Source organism: Gracilinanus agilis, chromosome 1 (genome assembly GCF_016433145.1).
Source record: "Gracilinanus agilis isolate LMUSP501 chromosome 1, AgileGrace, whole genome shotgun sequence".
Classification (NCBI taxonomy): Eukaryota; Metazoa; Chordata; class Mammalia; order Didelphimorphia; family Didelphidae; genus Gracilinanus; species Gracilinanus agilis.
This window is the reverse complement of record NC_058130.1, coordinates 191,483,965-191,502,004: the sequence shown is the minus strand read 5'-3', so window position 1 is coordinate 191,502,004 and position 18,040 is coordinate 191,483,965. Positions and strand designations below refer to the sequence as shown.

General features: G+C 39.9%; 1 protein-coding gene across 1 annotated transcript in view; it reads left to right on the top strand.

The window, feature by feature from the left end:
• Positions 1-853: 853 nt before the first annotated feature.
• Positions 854-18,040, top strand: part of APBA1 (amyloid beta precursor protein binding family A member 1) — an 81,051-nt gene continuing 63,864 nt past the window's right edge. Inside the window, exon 1 of the mRNA XM_044657360.1 lies at positions 854-2,177. Within this exon, the coding sequence (XP_044513295.1) occupies positions 921-2,177 (1,257 nt within the window). The 5' untranslated portion in view covers positions 854-920. The remainder of the gene's footprint in view (positions 2,178-18,040) is intronic.

Sequence of the window (18,040 nt, the reverse complement as noted above, 5' to 3'; positions counted from 1 at the left end):
ATTTAACTTAGGAATAACAGGTTAGAGGCAGAATTTGTTCCTAAGACCTGACTCCTGAACCAATGTCCACTATATCATAATATGGGTAAAATGCTATGTAAATTCCAGTACTTCTTAAGGTCATACATATGTGCAACTGAGACCCCAATCTAGGTACTCCAAGCCCAAGTGGGGTTCATTTGTTGGTTTGTTTTTAATCACACCACACCGGATCTTGTACGGATAGCAATGCCCAGTACCTGACCTTTTTCAGAATATGAGTTTAAAGGTAAAAACCACAGAGTACATAGAGGGGCAGGTCTTGCACAGCGGCTTTATTAAGGAACTCACTTCTCTCTCACCTTTTCTTGGCTTGTAGTGTTTTTCCTCTCAGGGGGAGTGGTGGGTGACATCTTCACTTGCTCTAGAATGAGCAGTAAGTCATAAGAAATTCTTAACTTCAGAAAAACCTCAGGAAGGAAGGTGCAGTGACAGAGGGTTTGGTTATTTTTTTTTTTGAAGTATTTATTCCAAATATATCTAGTCAATAACTGGTTCTGGGCAATCAACTTCAAGGAAGAAATTGCACAATAAAATAAATATTTAAAAAGAAAAAAAAAAAGGTCAACCCCTCGCGGGGACCCAGTTAAAGAACGTACTAATAATTCATTCAATTCCACAAACATTTATTGTGTGCAAGGCACTGTACTAGGCACACGCGGGGAGAGGGAGGGAGTGGGGGGAGGGGTTCAGTTAGTAGATACGTGGTGCCCCTTTGTACCCAGGACACCAAATTATTATTACTGTTGTATTGTGGTCCTATTGGTGCTTAATTTAGATTTTATCCACACTTTTTTCTCTCCTTTCCAGACACAGTGAGGAAGATGAGAGCCGAGTAAGCCAACAGACATCCCCGTCCCGAACTCTCCCTCCTCCCCACCATGAGCCACGTGGAAGGACCGCCAGAGGTGGAGGTGATTGATGAGCCAGGCAGTGGAGAATCGGGAGAAGTCAACGAATCCGTGGAAGCCGACCTGGAGCACCCAGAGGTGGAGGAGGAACAGCGGCCGCGGCAGCAGCCTCAGCCCCAGCCCCAGCATGCCGTCCCCTACTCTCGCGGCCCCGCCCGAGGGGAGCGCGGTCCCCTGCCCGTCCAGGGGCCGGAGGAGGAGGACCGAGGGGGCTCGCTGGCCCGCTCGGCCAGCACCGAGAGCGGCTTCCACAATCACACGGACACAGCAGAGGGGGATGTGATCGCTGCGTCGGGTGAGGACGGCTACGATCCCGAGCGGGGCCAAGAGAACGAGGACGAGAGCGCCTACGCCGTGCAGTACCGGCCTGAAGCTGAGGAGTACACGGAGAACGCCGAGGCTGAGCATGCGGAGGCCGCCCATCGCCGGAGCCTGCCCAACCACTTGCACTTCCACTCGTTGGAGCACGAAGAGGCCATGAACGCCGCGTACTCGGGCTACGTCTACACGCACCGACTCTTCCACCGCGGCGAAGACGAGCCCTACGCGGAACCCTACGCGGACTACGCGGGGCTGCAGGAGCACGTGTATGAGGAGATCGGGGACACTGCAGAACTCGACGGCCGCGACGGCTTGCGACTGTACGAGCAGGAGCGCGAGGAGGCAGACAACTACCGCAAAGAGGCGCTCGGGGCGCGCCTCCACCACTACGACGAGCGCTCGGACGGCGAGTCAGACAGCCCCGAGAAGGAGGCAGAATTCGCTCCCTACCCGCGCATGGACAGCTACGAGCAGGAGGAAGACATCGACCAGATCGTGGCTGAAGTCAAGCAGAGCATGAGCTCCCAGAGCCTGGACAAAGCCGCCGAAGACATGCCCGAGGCCGAGCAGAACTTGGACAGGGCGCCCAGCCCGGACGGCGGCGGCGGCGGCGACGGCGACGGCAACGAAGGAGGAGGGGAGCAGGGGAGCCCAGGGCAGACCGCCCCTGTGGGACCCCGGTCCGCAGTCCAGGCGGGCGAGGCTGGGCAGCAGCGCTACAGCAAGGAGAAGAGGGATGCCATCTCCCTGGCCATCAAGGACATTAAAGAGGCTATCGAGGAGGTGAAAACCAGGACCATCCGTTCGCCTTATACTCCAGATGAGCCAAAAGAGCCCATTTGGGTCATGCGGCAGGACATCAGCCCGACTAGGGACTGTGACGACCAGAGGCCAGCAGATGGAGATGTGAGTATGTGAAGCTATCGGCTGCCTTCCTTGTTTGCATTGCTGGGAGGGCCTGGAGGGATCTGTCCAGCCTGTGGGAAAGAGAGGGAGGGAGGGAAGGATCCAGACCAAGATGCCCCATCTTCTCAGGCCGCCTCATCTTAATTCATGCTTAATTTAGCAAACATTCTCTAAGTTAAGCAATCTTTCTGGGATCCCAGAGTGTGTTGCTTTTTGGACCCTTGGTGAGATTACTTTCTCCTTCCCCAACCCTCAGCCTCTTTAAGCCTGAACATAAATTCACTTTAAAGAAAACCTAGTAATTGGGGACTTGCACTTGGACTAATCAGGTAATTACCGTCATTAACTTTGAGTGTCATTGGAGGGAGGGGAACTCATCGAGTGCCCTCCTGAGACACCAAAAGACCTTTTTGAGGGTGCTTTTCTGATTGTAATTCCTTCCTTTACCCACCCCAAACCTCTTTAAGTGACTTATTTAGCACTTAGTGACAAGTGATCCCTGCCCATGTCAATATTTTATTTTCCATTTTAGAAGTACCAAAATATTTAATAGCAAGATCAAACTACTTGTCTCATTCTGTCCAGAAAGATTCAGAGGGAGCTAACCTTTGTCTCTGACAGCAAATGGCAAGGATTCTGTTTATGACTGTTCACTTCACAATTTTTTTAGAGGAGGGTTTTTTTTAAAGCAATTTAATTTAAAATTGCATCTTGGAGTAAAAGAGAGGCTAAGAGTTTAAATTCAATTTCTTTTATATCTTCATCTTGTCATTGTAACTATGTTTTCTAGTGACTATCCTATGGTGAGAAAGGCCTCTGTTGCAAACCAGTTGCAATACCGGTTTTTATTTATTTTTAAGAGTTACCTAGTCTAGAAAGATTCCATTAACCCTTCTTTGAGTAACAGTCATACTGCTATTTGCACATTAAATTTCCTGTCCTTAGTGGCTAGATAAGAAATAGTATTTACATGTACTCAAAGTAGTTTAGAGAAGGAACTGCCTACTCAAAGATTGGTGGTGTCATTTTAAAAAATATAAATATTTCAAGTACTCTCCTACAGTAAGCCCTGCATTATCATTGCAAAAATCAGGCAGGTAAATCACGAGTTAATATAAAGTACACACAATGCTGCTGTACCTCCTTTTTTACTTAGGAAGAGAGAGAATTGAGGCATTCTGCAGAAAAAAGAAATAGAATAGGTGGAAGAAACCCAGCATATTGAAAAAAAATCAGTTCTCTTATCTTCTCTGAAATTTGGAAAAATCATCAGAAAGGAAGTTCATAGGCTTGGACCCTTTGGATTCTTGTGCTTCTCAGGTTTGAGAACTTTCTAAAAGGTATCATCCTAAGCTGTTAAACATGCAGTGTCCAGCACAGCTATCTATACACATTAATTTTTAAGGTTATCATAAAACAAAATCGACTATGAAAATGTGTTAAGGTTTGCTTTTATGAAGAATGGACTCAAACAACAATATTAACGCAAACAACCTTATTAGATTTAGGATCACTGATCCAGTAGCCAATCCCAACAGTGGTTAACAATGACCAACCATAGTTTTAGAAGACTCAGTGGTGAAAAATGCTACCTTCCTCCAAATAGATGGACTCAGAATGCAGATTAAGATTTTTTTTTTGGGGGGGTGACCAGTTTGCTTTGCTTGACTATAATATACATGTTTATAACAGATTTTGTTTGTCGTGCTTTTTCAGTGGGATCAGGGGCAGAGAAAGGAGGGAGAGACTATGGATCTAAAAATAAATTAAATAGAATTTTTAAAAAATTTAAAAGATTGGATTCCTAAAATTGTAAAGCTGATGAGACCTTAGAAACCATCTAGTTCAGTCTTCTCAATGTACAGATGAAGAAACTGAGGCTCAGAGAGGTTAAGGTTGACAGTTAGCAAGTGGCAGTCTAACTCCCAGACCAGGACACTTAAAAAAATTTTTTTTCAGTCAATAAAAACCTCTTTTCTCTCCCTCTCCTCTCTGCCCACCATTCCCCAGTAGAGGAAAAAAAAAAAGAAAAAGCAAGGGCACTTTCTGATAACCTATTAACTTCTATAATTTAAAGGTTCTTAACCTTTTCTTGGGTTATGGACACCCTTTGGTGGTATAGTGGAGTCTAATGTCCTCTTCTCAGACTTTTAAATACATAAAATAAAATATAAAGGATTTCAAAGGAAGGGAAAAATTTTCTTTCCTTTGAAATCCTTTCTATTTTATTTTAAATAGTTATTAAAATATATACTCAAATATATATTGTGTACACAAATTGACATATACCTAGATATGTGTATATATATATATATATATACACACATATTTATATATATAAGTTCATAGACCCCCCAGGTTAAGAACCTCTCCTTTAATGCTTTGGAATGAAATTCCTTTCAAAAGCAATAGTGTATTTGTAGAGCACTTGATAGCTTAAGAAATGTGACTTGAGGCCAAGAACTAAAGAAATGAATCAACCAGCATTTATAAATGCTTATTATATACTTGGAATTGTTCAGAACCCTGAGGATACAAATAAAAAAATCAAGACAAGTGCTTACCCTAGAGTGCCTTACATTTTAATTGGGAAGTCCACATGTAAGTGCTGGCTTGGGAAGGATGTTTTGATATGGAAAGTCACCTAGATGGTGAGTGGAGCCAAAAGGTTTGCTATATCATTTCTAGGAATGATGCTATTGATTTGATTACTGTTCCTAGAGTTAGAAGTAGAAGGTAAAAGGAAGGTCAAGGGGAGCACTGGAAAGGTGGGGAAAGGACAGTTTTGACAGAAAACTGTCCAGAATGGTAAGACTGAGGTCAAGCCAATCTGATGACTTTTCTTTCATCAATTAGGAACACAGAATACAGGGCCAGCACTGAACTGCTAGCTATATTTTGAAGATTTAAAAAAGAAAAAGTGTACTTGAAATGATTTCAGTATTCACTTTTAAACTATTGAATTTAAAATAGTATTTCATCTCACCTCATTTTTACTTCAAAGGATAATAGTAATAATAGCTAGCATTTATATAGTTCTCACTGTTATTTTATAAACATTATTTCCTTTGATCTTCCAACAGCCTAGGAGGTAGGTGTTATTGTTAGCCTATTTTTTTCAGTTGTTGTTCAGTCATTTTCAGTTGAGTCCAACTTATTATAATGCCATGTAGGGTTTTCTTGGGAAAGATACTAGAGTGGTTTGCCATTTCCTTCTCCAGTTCACTTTATAGATGAAGAAACTGAGGCAAATAGTTTTAAGTGACTTGCCCAGGGTCACCCAACTAATAAGTGTTTGAGGTTGGACAAGAACTCAGGTATGCTTGACTCCAGACTTACTTCATTTGTTTATTTACCCCTTTAAGATACTATTTGTTTTTTTTTTGTTTGTTTTCTTTTTGGTTTCTTCATTGACATCAAAGATATTTACTGACTACTCCACTCTGTGCATGCCATTGAATTTTCTTATATCATTTACAATAAGAAGACTCAATTCCTGCTCCATAGGAACTTCCTTATCATTTGCGCAGTGCAGTCTTGAATTTTGTGGGTTCAATAGCTCTAATAAGCCTTTTTAGTAGGTGTAAACTTTGTAAGACAAAAAAAAATTGGTACCAAAATTGTTAAATACCCAGTCAAGATTTCCTCCAGACAATAAATGTCCATGGAATAATAAAAAGCATGATTGGCCCTTGGATTGGAATTGGACCCCTCCCCCTTCTATCAATCAATCAACAAGGATTTATTTACAGCAGTGATTCCCAAAGTGGGTGCTGCAGGGATCCAGAGGAGCGGTGATGGCCACAGGTGCACTTATCTTTCCTATTAATTGCTATTAAAATAAAAAAAATTAATTTCCAGGAGGCTAAGTAATATTTTTTCTAGAATGGGGGTGGTAGGCCAAAAAAGTTTGGGAACCACTGATTTACAGCCTTCTGTATACCAGTCATTAAGCAAGGAACTGTGAATACAACTACCAAGAATGAAAAAGTCCTTATAAGAAGCATACATTCCAGTGAAAGAAGCAAACACATATATAGGTATACTCAGCATAAATACAAAGTGAATAAATTAAAATATATTCAGAGTATCGTAGTTTGGGAAGTGGGGCATTAGCAGCTAGGCAGATCAGTAAAGGCTTTACGTAGAATATATGCTAAGGTAGTTTGTTATGTTGGCCCTGTTTTATAACTGTTATAAATACCTTTCTTAGGATGACAGCCTTATCATTTTCTATACCTGGAATAATTTCTCCACCTTCTAGCGGATTGTGAAAATTAAGCAAGTGGAACTAATAGGTTCACAGGATTTAGAGTTGGAAGGAAGCCTAGAGATTTAGTTCACCCCCATTTAAAGACAATTATCATAGTTGACAATATAAGCATTTTAGAGTTTGAAAAACACACCACATGCATTATATAATTTGCTCCTAACTATAGCCTTTGAAGTAGGAACTACAAATAAGCATTTTTTTTCCATTTTACTGATGAGAAATGGAACAACTAGGTGGTGAAGTGGATGGAGTTTCAGACCTAGAGTCAGGAAGACAAGTTTAAATCTGGTCTCAGAAACTTACTAGCTGGGTTCAAATCTAGTCTCAGAAATTTACTACTGATCCTGGACAAGTCACTTAACCCTTCTTGCCTCTGTTTCCTCATCTGTAAAATGAACTGGAGAAGGAAATCCAGTATAATTGCCAAGAAAATCCCCAAACTGAAACAAGTGGGCAACAACAAATACACAGGAAGGCTCACTGATTTTTTTCAAAGTTACTGGTAAGTGTCACAGCCCAGATTGAACCCCAGAGGTGCCTATACAATTTTGATATTCTTCTGTGCAGCCTCTAAAACTGATACCTAAAGAAGTGACTTGCTCAAGGTCACATAAAGAAATAAGTATTTAGGAGACAGTGTAGAAAAACTGCTGGTTGTGGTGTAAAAGTATCTGTGTTCAAATCTCGCTTTTGATGCTTACAGTTGTGTCCTTGGGCAAATCACCACCTCCCTGGGTTTTAGTTTCCTTATTGGAAAGTGAAGGAGTTGAGTAAGATGGCCTTAGAGTATAGTGTGATATAGGAAGACGAGCACTGCCTATGGAAGCTTTGGGCTAGAATCTCAGCTTCATATAACCATCAACACTAGAGTCATTAATATGTGAAGCTGAGATTCTAGCCCAAAGCCTCCAGAGGCAGGGTTTTTCCTCCTTCACCATACTACACATTCTTATTGAAGGTTTACCGAATTCCTATTGCAAGCTGAGTCCTGGACCTAGCTGTTCTGAATGAAAGTAATCATTCCCTAAAATTTTAAAAATATACATTCTCTAAAATTTTTACTTTAAGTACATCTTGAAAAAAAGGCCCTTTTTCTTCAGGTTTGCCTTATTGTGGAGATTAAATTTAATATGCAAAATATTAACTATTATATTTATGAATATTTTTATTAATAATAGACTAATAAAAGAGACTAACTAAATGGTACTGACCAGCTCACTCCCAGGAACCAAAAATGAGAAAGAGGGAGGAGTTACAGCCAACTATAAAACAATAATGTGACCATGCAAACATGGAGGTGCAGGAGAGATTAAAGGGAATTTTGGGGAAACTAAGGGACTTATGGGGGATGAAGTCCAAGGTTCAAAATTTCCATTTATATATAATTTAAAATCAGTCTTTCCTCTCCCTTTTCTCAAACATGAAAGAAAGAAAGAGGATTCTTTTGGGGGGAAATATCCAGAATTGCCTTAACCAAATTAATGACCATACTTGAAACATTGCCAGAAACACATCCCTATACACTCAACAATAGGATTCTGAGTCAATGTAGAGTCATGGCATAGTCAGAGAAATTGGTAATAGCTCTCTGACAGTGCTAATTGGGGTGTTTGGTCCTTTTGTGGGGACTATTTTAAATTGTACAGCTTAGAAAGGCAATAATTTGAATTTTCTATGCAAATGATGATGATAACAATACTTCACATTTTCATAGTATTTTTAAGGTTTATAAAACACTCACCTTACACCAAACTTTTTTGGAGATACAAGGTAAAAACTACTATTATCCTCATTTTACAGATTTCAAAACAGATACAGAGATCTTCAATGACTTGACCTGGATCATGTAGTAGAGACAGGAATTGAACCTAGCACCCCTAATGTTAGGGCCAGCTCTCTGTACATGGGTTTCTTATTTATTGATTTTTGCTTTCTAGACTAAACATAGATGATAACTGTTTTATATTATTTGTTATTTAAGTTATGAATGAATGAAGAAAGTACTTACTGTGTGGTAGGCAAAGCACTTACTGTGCTGAGGACTAGGAGTACAAATACAAAACAACACATATTGGCAAGTTCAGTTGAAAGGGAGTGAGGGTGCAAAGCAGAGCATGGACAAGGCTGGGAAATGGATTGGTATGTCTGGGACTAAAAAAGACAGTGTAAAATCACAGCAATTAGATCCCAGAGTTGCATGGTAAGACCAAAGTTTTAAAGTGATTTTGTAATCTCTAAATTGAAGAAGCTCATTGGAAGTAGGTCCTATACAAAAAAAAAAAAAAATGAACAGAATTAGCAAATGGATTGAGTTTGGAGAGTGTGGCATATTGGTTCCAGTGCAGCTTGAAATCAAGTGAGATCTGGGTTCAAGTCCCACCTCAAGCACTTAATTTGATCCTAGGCAAGGTGCTTAATCTCTTTGTGCTCCAGTTTCCCCATTTGTAAAAGTGGGGCAAATTATAACACTGCCATCATAGGGTGGTAATGACAGTAAAATCATACAAAGTAAAACCCTTTGCCCATCCTAAAGCATTATATCTATGCCAGCTGTTGTTTTTACTTTGGTTAGTAAGTGGAAATAGATCCTTCATAAAACTTGAAAGGTTTGTGAGCTATGAGGTAAAGAGAAGAGTTTTTAAGGGACACTGAATTCGAATATTTGTGGAAAAGAATGAATACCAACCAATCACTCAGGAAGCACTTAATAAGGGAGCAGCTAGGTGGCTCAATGGATAGAGAACCAAGTCTGGAGCTGGGAGAGCCTGAATTCAAAGCTGGCCTCAAACAGTCACTGAACCCCCACTGCCTAGCCCTTACCACTCTTCTGTCTTGGAACCAATACACAATATTGATTCTAAGAAAGAAGAGAAGAGCTATTTAAAAAAAAAAAGGGGTTGTGAGCTGGAAAGCAAAGAGAAGAGTTTTTAGGGGACACTGAATTGGGAAATTTGTGGAAAAGAATTTCAGCTAATCAATGGGCACTCTATACTAAGTGCTAGGACTACAAATACAAAAATGAAACAGTCCCAGCCCTCAAGGAACTCACATTCTATGGGAAACAACATACATACAAACAAATATATGCAAAATAAATACAGGGCCATTTTCTGGGCAAGGCAGTAGCATCTGCAACAATCCAGAAAGGTCTCATATAATGGTGCTACTTGAGCTGAACTTGGAAGAATACTTGAGATCAGAAGGGAGTGAATGGTGGAAGAGGAAGGGAGGGAGGGACAGCCTATACAAAGGCATGAAGATTCAAAATTGGAGTCCAGACCAGCAAGTATGACTGGCCAAAGAAAAGAGTACACAAAAGGGTTTAAGCAGGTATTGTAAATATGGCAAAGTAGATTGGAGGGAATTTGTATTTGATCCTAGACATAATAGGAAGCTCCTGGAGTTTATTGGGCATGGTCAGACCTTTACTTAAGGAAAATTTCTTTGTTTGCTATGTAGAAGGATGGATTAGAAAGGAGAGAGAATTAAAGCAAGAAGACCAATTAGAAGGCTATTGCAATAGTTTAGGTGAGAAGTAATGAGAGCCAGAAAGAGGAGACTTTCTGTAGAGGTGGGAAGAAGGGAATGGGTTCCCTAGACATTGTGGAAGACAGGCTTTTTTTGGTGGTGGTGGTGGGAGTAAGGAGTAGGGGCAACTTTTGATCAACAGACATAGGTAAATATGTTTTGTCCTAGGTAGTAGGAAGCATAGTAAAGTGGGTAAAAAGGTTAGCCTTGATGCCTGGAAGACCTTAGATTAAAGACTTCTTCTCATGTATACTGACCCTCGCGATGTACTAGGCAGTTCTAAGACTCAACATTTCAGAGAAGCTGTCACTCTGCTTAAAGTATCTTGTCCAGTCCCAAAGCCACCAAATCATTTCCTAGCAATTGCTGCCCTTTTGCTACTTAACCCCCCAATACATGGGATCTTGTATTGGCATTCTTGACTGTTTATAGGAGTATTTTCTCCCAGGGGTGCTCTATTCCAATGAAATCATGGATCCAGACTATTCCTAGGATCATAATTATTTAAATCTTCCTTTGATTTGAAAAATAAATATTATAAAAGGAAAAATATTACAAAGTCTTTCTTTAACACAAATGTCACCTGATCTGTACATCATGGCAGTTAGGAACAACTAACTGCAGTGCTACTGGCATCTCTGAACAGATCTCTTAACCTATGACAAAACATCTCTGAAATCCTCACTGAAATACTGTCACAGTGACCTTAAGGGCATTAATAGGTGCTTAGTGAGATCTCATCAACATGAAAAGAAATTATGAAATCTTGTGTTGGAGAGTAAATAGTTAATTCTCCCAAGATAGAAATGAAAGAATACTTTTGCTTTTGATTTGTCAGCCTGCATTTAGAAAATCAGAAAATAACTCTTCTTTAAACCATTTTATCTCACCTTTAAAATTTCATCCCATCAGTCAAGCTTAAAGTGTGCTCACCCAGTTCCCAAGGGCTCTGTCAGGCATCTCCTGCCTGACATTGGCTTATCCATCCTCAATTCACAGGAGCAAAACATGTCTAATGATCCGCTCAGCAAAAACCACATCCTCCAATTACATTGTACACCATGGACAGAAGAAAAAAAAGTAATGGGAAGGATCAATTTTATTTTTTTAACCCTCAGGCTTCAGATAATTACCCTTTTCCTGACTCTACTCCCAAGAGAAATTTTTCAGAACTTTTCATGTATTATTTTATCAGTATACATGGCCAGTGTCTGGAAATGATGTGACAGGTGCCAGGGAAAGGAGAAAGGTAATTTGGCCAGAAAGACCGTTATCACTTTTTTGCTAGAATTGAGAGTATGTGGAGATAACATTCCAATGTCTGATATTTTCATTATTAAGTTTGGGATCAGAAAAAGATCTCAGAAATATTTGAAGAAATTACACCTTTCATTGTTAAAATAAATACTTTATCATTTGGGTTAAATGGGTTGAAAAATGTGAGGCAAAGGACAAGAAATGTATATTTCAGATACTTGAATACCATAGATTTTTCTGTCCACTCTCCCATCCAGCCTAGAAAATAGAAGTTTTACTAATTTTTTTCCTGAAAGTGAAATGTCCAGAAGGGAAAAAGAGTTTATGTTGGTTTCATTAACCCATATACAGAGAGTGCTGAGTATATCAAAAAATCAAAATGGGATTTGAATTCACATTTTGTGGGCCAGCTTTTATTAGCAGAAAAGTCATTCACCTCTGCCATATCCCTCCCAGTTTTGCTCCCACCCAGCAGGGTCACATATCCCCATCTTGGAAAGTTTTATGTGGAGAAGAAAGTTGCCCTAATTGTTCAGTTTCAGGGATCACAGTTTAAGGAAATAGAGACTGGAGAGCATTCAGGGGAGGTCAGCTAGCATGGTAAAAAGGCTGTGTCATATTAGGATGGGTTGGAAGAGTTGTCAGTTTGTCAGCAGGCATTAATGGTGTTAAGTGCTGAGGGTATAAATACAATATGTAAAATATACAAGTGAAAGCCAGAGAAAGGGCTGGCCTTGCCTAAAGAGAGCATATAACAGGAATCCGAAAAGGGAAGGATGTAGTAGTACTTGGAAATGATAGAGTCTAGTTTGCAGCTTAGTGAGAAATGAAGAGATGGCTGGTCTGGGCATTTTCCTTAAATGGAAATTTAAATGCAACTAGAGATATTTAGCCTGAAGAATTGTAGGTTGGCCTAGATGGCTACTGAGGTACAATTCAACCCAAATTCTGTGGTAGTTTCATAGCTTTAGAACTGTAAAGGGGCCTCAGAGGTCATCTAGTTCCAAACCCTGATTTTACCTATGAGGACAATCAAGCTATCAAGATTAAGATCATATTAGCAGTGATTGACAATGCTGGGATTTGAACCCAAGTCCTTCAGTGTACCACTCTCTGGAACCACACTCTCTACATCCCTTAAAGCACCAGAAAACAGGCATCCAAAATTTGCCTTTGCTATTTTTCAAAGGTTGCTAAAGCCGCCTTAAAGAACCTAGAAGATGGCAGGAGTTTTGTCAGTCTGGGCTGCCTTTATCTTAGTCACTTGTCTTGGAGATGAGTCTCCCCAGTTTAATTGCAGTGAATTTGCAGTGAAGGGCAGCCTGATTGGGACTTGATTAAAAGATCAGTCTTCTCTCCCAGATGAAAGATTCCAGACCATCAATGACCCGACTGACCTCAACATATCTGGTCCTGTCTCCCATTGTGCCCTGACATAATTACAACCTACTTTTATACTACTCTGTGGCATTTTCTCATTGTCCAGTGGGCATTTGTGTTGTCTCCCTATCAGCAGATTAAGCTTATTTGAGGCAGACACAATAGTTATCTTTTCGATCTCTAACCACCTTCATGGTGCTGGGCATATAGTTGATTTGGTGTGCCATGTAAGACAGGCTGATCTGTGACAACAGAGAGCAGCTCTCCTGTGCATTGTTCTCAGGAGGATTCTTTCCTTCTTCCAGAAGTTCTGAAGAGTAGGTAGGACAGTGTATTCCCATGGTTAAGAAGATAAATGGCACTTGGAGAGGTGTTTTACCTGAGGGAGTCAGGAAGACCTACATTCCTAATAGACCTCAGCCACTTACTAGGTATGTGGCCCTGGTCAAGTCTTAAACTTAAACTTAAACTCTGCCAACCTCAGTTTTCTCATCTGCAAAATGAGCATAATAATAACTCTTACCACCCAGAGTTGTTGTGAGGCTCAAATGAGATCTTTGTAAAATGCTTTTCCAATTTTAGTTCTATATGAGCGATTGTTGTTAGTTATTTCCAGTAGATTTGGGGCACCATTTTTGATTTGAGGGGGCAATGAAGAATGAATAAGAAGTTTAGAAGGGGAGACAAGTCATAGGGCAATTTTGTCACTAATTTGTTAAATTTAATATATTTTTGAAAGTATAACACATCCATGATTTCACATACAGTCCTCATTTTGGTTCTTTACATATTAAAATATTTGTGTTTGTATTCATTGTTACACTCATAGGGAAAAAAGAAAACCTCTTTGAAAAATGATTAAGACCCAACAGCTGATGACTATATCCCCTAAACTGCCAAAAAATCTTTACTCTTAGTTCCTTAGTCTTCTCTGGGCCTCAATCTCCTCAGGTTAAGCAGATTAGGTTCTCATGGTGACATGAGAAAAATGACCTCAGCATACTCCAAGTGCTTTATGGTTAAAGAAGAATCAGAAGCTTGGCATATTGTTTGACCAAATGCAAATTAGTCAAGTCATGCATGTCAAGTCTGCAAACATTTTCTAAGCCTTTACTGTATGCCAGGCAGAGTGCTAAACCCTGGGAATATACATTCAAGCAGAAAGAAAAACAGTGCCCACTCTCAAAGAGCTTACATTCTAGTGGGGAAAGTCAACACAGAGGAACCTCTGAATGGAGCAAGAATGAGAGGAGAAAGTCCCTGGATAGAGGCTTGGTGGAGAAAGTTCAGATTCGGGAGTGGAAACCATAGAGGAATGAAGATATGGCTGGATTGAATGTTTTTCTAAAAAGAGGTTCTGGGAAAAGTTGGCCGATTAAAAGCTAGAGACAGAGGGAAGGATTATGCTTTCATTGGGAGAAGTCCAGGGCAGCATGAATTTACTGGGTGAGGAGGCTCCTGGTAAAAGAAATTCAGAGAGTCAGGAGTGAATCCCAGAAAGAAACGAAAGCACATTAGGCATAGTTTGAGCATCCCCCCCTTCTCTTTCTGTGCCTCCTTTTGCCATTTTCTTTGTACCCTGAGCACCTTCTTACTGCCCAGTTTCCTCCTTAGTAATTTCCTTCTGAATAGCTACAGGTAGCATCCCTTAAGTCATAGCAGGTAGGTAGGTAGGTGGTAGTTTTAAGGAAACTTGACTAGGTACTGGTCCAAGGAGGCTAATGCTCAATGTTGATACTTTCTTACTTAGTTGATGTGCACTCAACTCAAGTCTACATCCTTTGAAACACATGGACTCTAGCTGTGTGTCCCTGGGCAAGCCACTTAACCCCCATTGCCTACCCCTTGCCACTCCTCTGTCTTAGAAAAGAAAAGAAGCATATAGACTAGGAGAACTAGAAGGAACTTTAGAGAGCAAATAGGCTCCATAACTTCCTTCAAGGCTCAGATCAAGCCCCACTTCAGACATTAGTCCTACTCCAGTCCCCCCTCTGTTATTAGTGCCGTCTTCTCCAGAAGTTATTTTGTGTTTACTTTATGCATATTTTATAATAACTTCTCATTTTATTGCATCCTGCCTATAGAATGCAAAGCCCGTAAGGACAAGAACATTTTATTTTGTATTTGTCTTCCCAGCACCTAGCTTGATGTCTGGTACTTTTTTATGTCTATAATTTCCTTGGGATAGGAAACTCCCTCTACCAGGGCACATTGGCAACTCTCCTGCAACTCAATAGCATTACAGATCTACTGGGACAACTGAGGGGTTAAGTGACTTCCCCATGGTCACACTGCAAGGATATATTACACACAGAACTTGAGCCCAATCTTTCTTATTTCAAGGCTGACTCTTTATCCAACATCTACTTCTCACACAAAGTAGATGTTTAATAAATGTTTATTGAATTAATTAGTTAATTAATTGTGACCTTGCCTCTAATCCAGTGCTTTCCCCAATCCAACAGGATACCTTTTTCGAAGAAGAAGGAACAACTTATTTTTATAAGCATGATGGAGAGGCAGTGCTAGGGAACTTGTTTCTCTGACACGGCTTCTCCAAGATTCCCCCATCCCTATCCCCAGCTTATTCCATTAGGCTGGTTTAAATCTGCATTCTTATAAACTGGGATGGATTTTTCTTTGTCCGTTGCTAGGAGACCACTAACCAAGGTCGAGGGCCCACACTAATTCATTAAGACTTGTTAGCAGCATCTGATATGGTTGACCTTGGGGTAGAGCTGTCAAACCAGCAGGTGTGAGTGAAGAGAATTTGTGGCCTGTCACTGGCTCCATGCGATGGCTGTAGGATGGTGGTTGGGGTATTTTCAAACTGTGGAGCTATCAGAATGCTGATGACAGATCTCCTCAGAGAGGCCTGAGAGTCATTACTTTTCTTGCATCTAGTCAGCAAAGAGACAAAAATGAAAAAAAAAAAAAGTAGCCTGATACCAGGTGGAAATTGCTAATGGCAAATGTCTCTTCTCCTGGTGCTCCATTTTTCAAAGACTGCCAGGTTGGGGCTTGCTAGTCCAACATGATGATAGAGTCTAAAATTTCTCACCTCATTTCTGCTTCATCTCTAGTCTAAGGAATATTGCTCATATTTTGAGCAGATTGGGAAGTTTTTATCCCAAAATGAGTTTTAAAGCTTTCAGAGTAAATTGGACCTTCCATAAAGAAGTTCACATTCTGAGGTTGGACCCAGAACTCCTCTAGATTTCTAAAATATTAACCAGTGGAGAGTTCTTATGGATTGTTGAATAGGGAGTGACAAGACCATAAAATGGTATCCAGGGGAAATTTATTTAAGCAGTAGTTTGTAGGTGTAAAGGTGAAGAGAAACTAGAGGCAAGGAAATCAGTAGAAGACTGAGTGCTAATGACACTTGGCCTACAGCAAAGATGATAGAAACCAAAATAATCTTAGATATTCTCACAGGTTCATTGATCTACTCAGTCAATAGACATTAATCAAGTGCCTACTTTGTGTTAGACACTGTGCTAAGTTCTGGCACTGTGCAAAGTGCTAGGGATATAAGAAGAGGCAAAAGGCAGTCCCTGCCCTCAAGGAACTTACAATCTATTAGGAGCCATCTAGAGATCTCAGAGACTAGAGCCTAAGCCATTTATTTAGTGGTTGAGGAAACCATTAAATTCTCAGGGACGTTAAAAATCACCAAGGGAAAGATTTGAATCTAGAGCCTCTGACGTGCCCACTGCCCTTTATCACTGTATCACATTGGTTCTTAGTATATTAGATATTGCAGTGAAAAAATAAAATTTGTTAATGAATTGGTTTGGGTGGGTTATGAGATGGGACATTTTATTTTGATACTTAATAAATTATATGTGTGTATAAATACTTAATAAAGTGGGGCCCATTTCAGAAAAAAATTTCCATTGGCTTAATGTGAATTGGTTAAGTGGATGGATTTGTTTTGAAATTCCTCTCTAAAAAAAGATTCTGAGGCATCAAAGCTTGCCTCTGTTTTTTCCCTAGACATGTTTTTTCCTATATTTTCCTTTTTATGCATAATCATGGTGTAATAGAAAGAATGTGAGATTCAGTTGTAGTATTGGGTCTATCATTTAATCCCAGTGTAGGATGTCACACAACTTTTCTGTACCTCAATTTCCTGATCTGTAAAAGGAGTATCCTAGATTATATATCTAAGGATCTCTTTCAGCCATGAATTTTATAATCTCCTTTTTTGCCATCATTTAAGTGCCTATTCCAATATTCTATAAAAACACGAACACACTCTCCGTGTTTCAGGTTTTCCATCCTAGGTTTCATTTATTATTGATAAGAGAATGGAGAAGACTGTTTTCAATAATTAAACAGGTTTCAGGTGCAGTGTGAACTTTAAAGAGAAGGAAAAAGTGAGAAGGAGAAGGATACAGAGAAAAAAGAAAGATACTTGAATGTTGGCTTGTTAGTATGGACTTTGGATTGGTATTTTATGATCATTTCCAAAAGATAAAGAACTTTTATTTGTGATATATCTGAGAGGTTCAGTGAGAGTAACAGTAGAGTCTTTCAAAAAGGTATAACAAAACTGATAACATGAAGATAATTGCTTGATCAGTCATTTCCTAGATGGCCTATGAAATCAAGTAAAGCTGTTTTGAGAAGAGATTAAAATGGTCTCCCTAACAGCTAAGGAAACTTCAATTGGTAGGGAGTGTATAGTTTAGACAGTCATGAAGCCTCATCAAAAGGTTTATTTTTAAATAATTAATGAAAAAAAAGAGAACAGTTTTGAAGGATGCTCTATGCTGACAACTAGCCAAAAATACCACCTGTTTATGCATACATTTAGAGCTTGAAGGACCCTTACAGGTCTTCTAGGCCAAACTCTTCATTTTCCAGATGAAGAAACTGAGGACTTATACAGGATAAGTGACTTGCCCACAGTCATAAGCATAGAAGGCAAGAGGTGATCTTGGGTCTTTGCCACTCCAAATCCATCACTTAGGCTATTCTGCCTCCTTTGCCTGAAAAATGGATCAATCTGTCAAAGAAAAATCTCTTAAAATGGTGCATGACAATAGTAGCAATTCTTTGAATTCGAGTAGGTGAAGTTTTATAAAATATTTAGGAAAGGGAGAATTCTGTTCAATTCAATAAACATTTTATTAAGTGCCATCTTTATGCCAGGCACTGTGCAAAGTGCTGGGGATATAAGAAGAGGCAAAAGAGAAACCTTGCCCTCAAGGAGCTTACCATTGCTCAGAAAACTCTGCTTCTGCCTCCTCCCACCTTGAGCTCTAGTCATCTTTCTACAGTATAATGACTTGATTATCCAGGTGGGGATTTTTCAGTTCTTCTACTTCTCAGTTTGCTGTTTCTCCATGTCCCTTTCTCTACCCTTCGGCAGTTTAATGAGAATGAGGCTCATTAGTTCTACAATGACTGTAGTTAT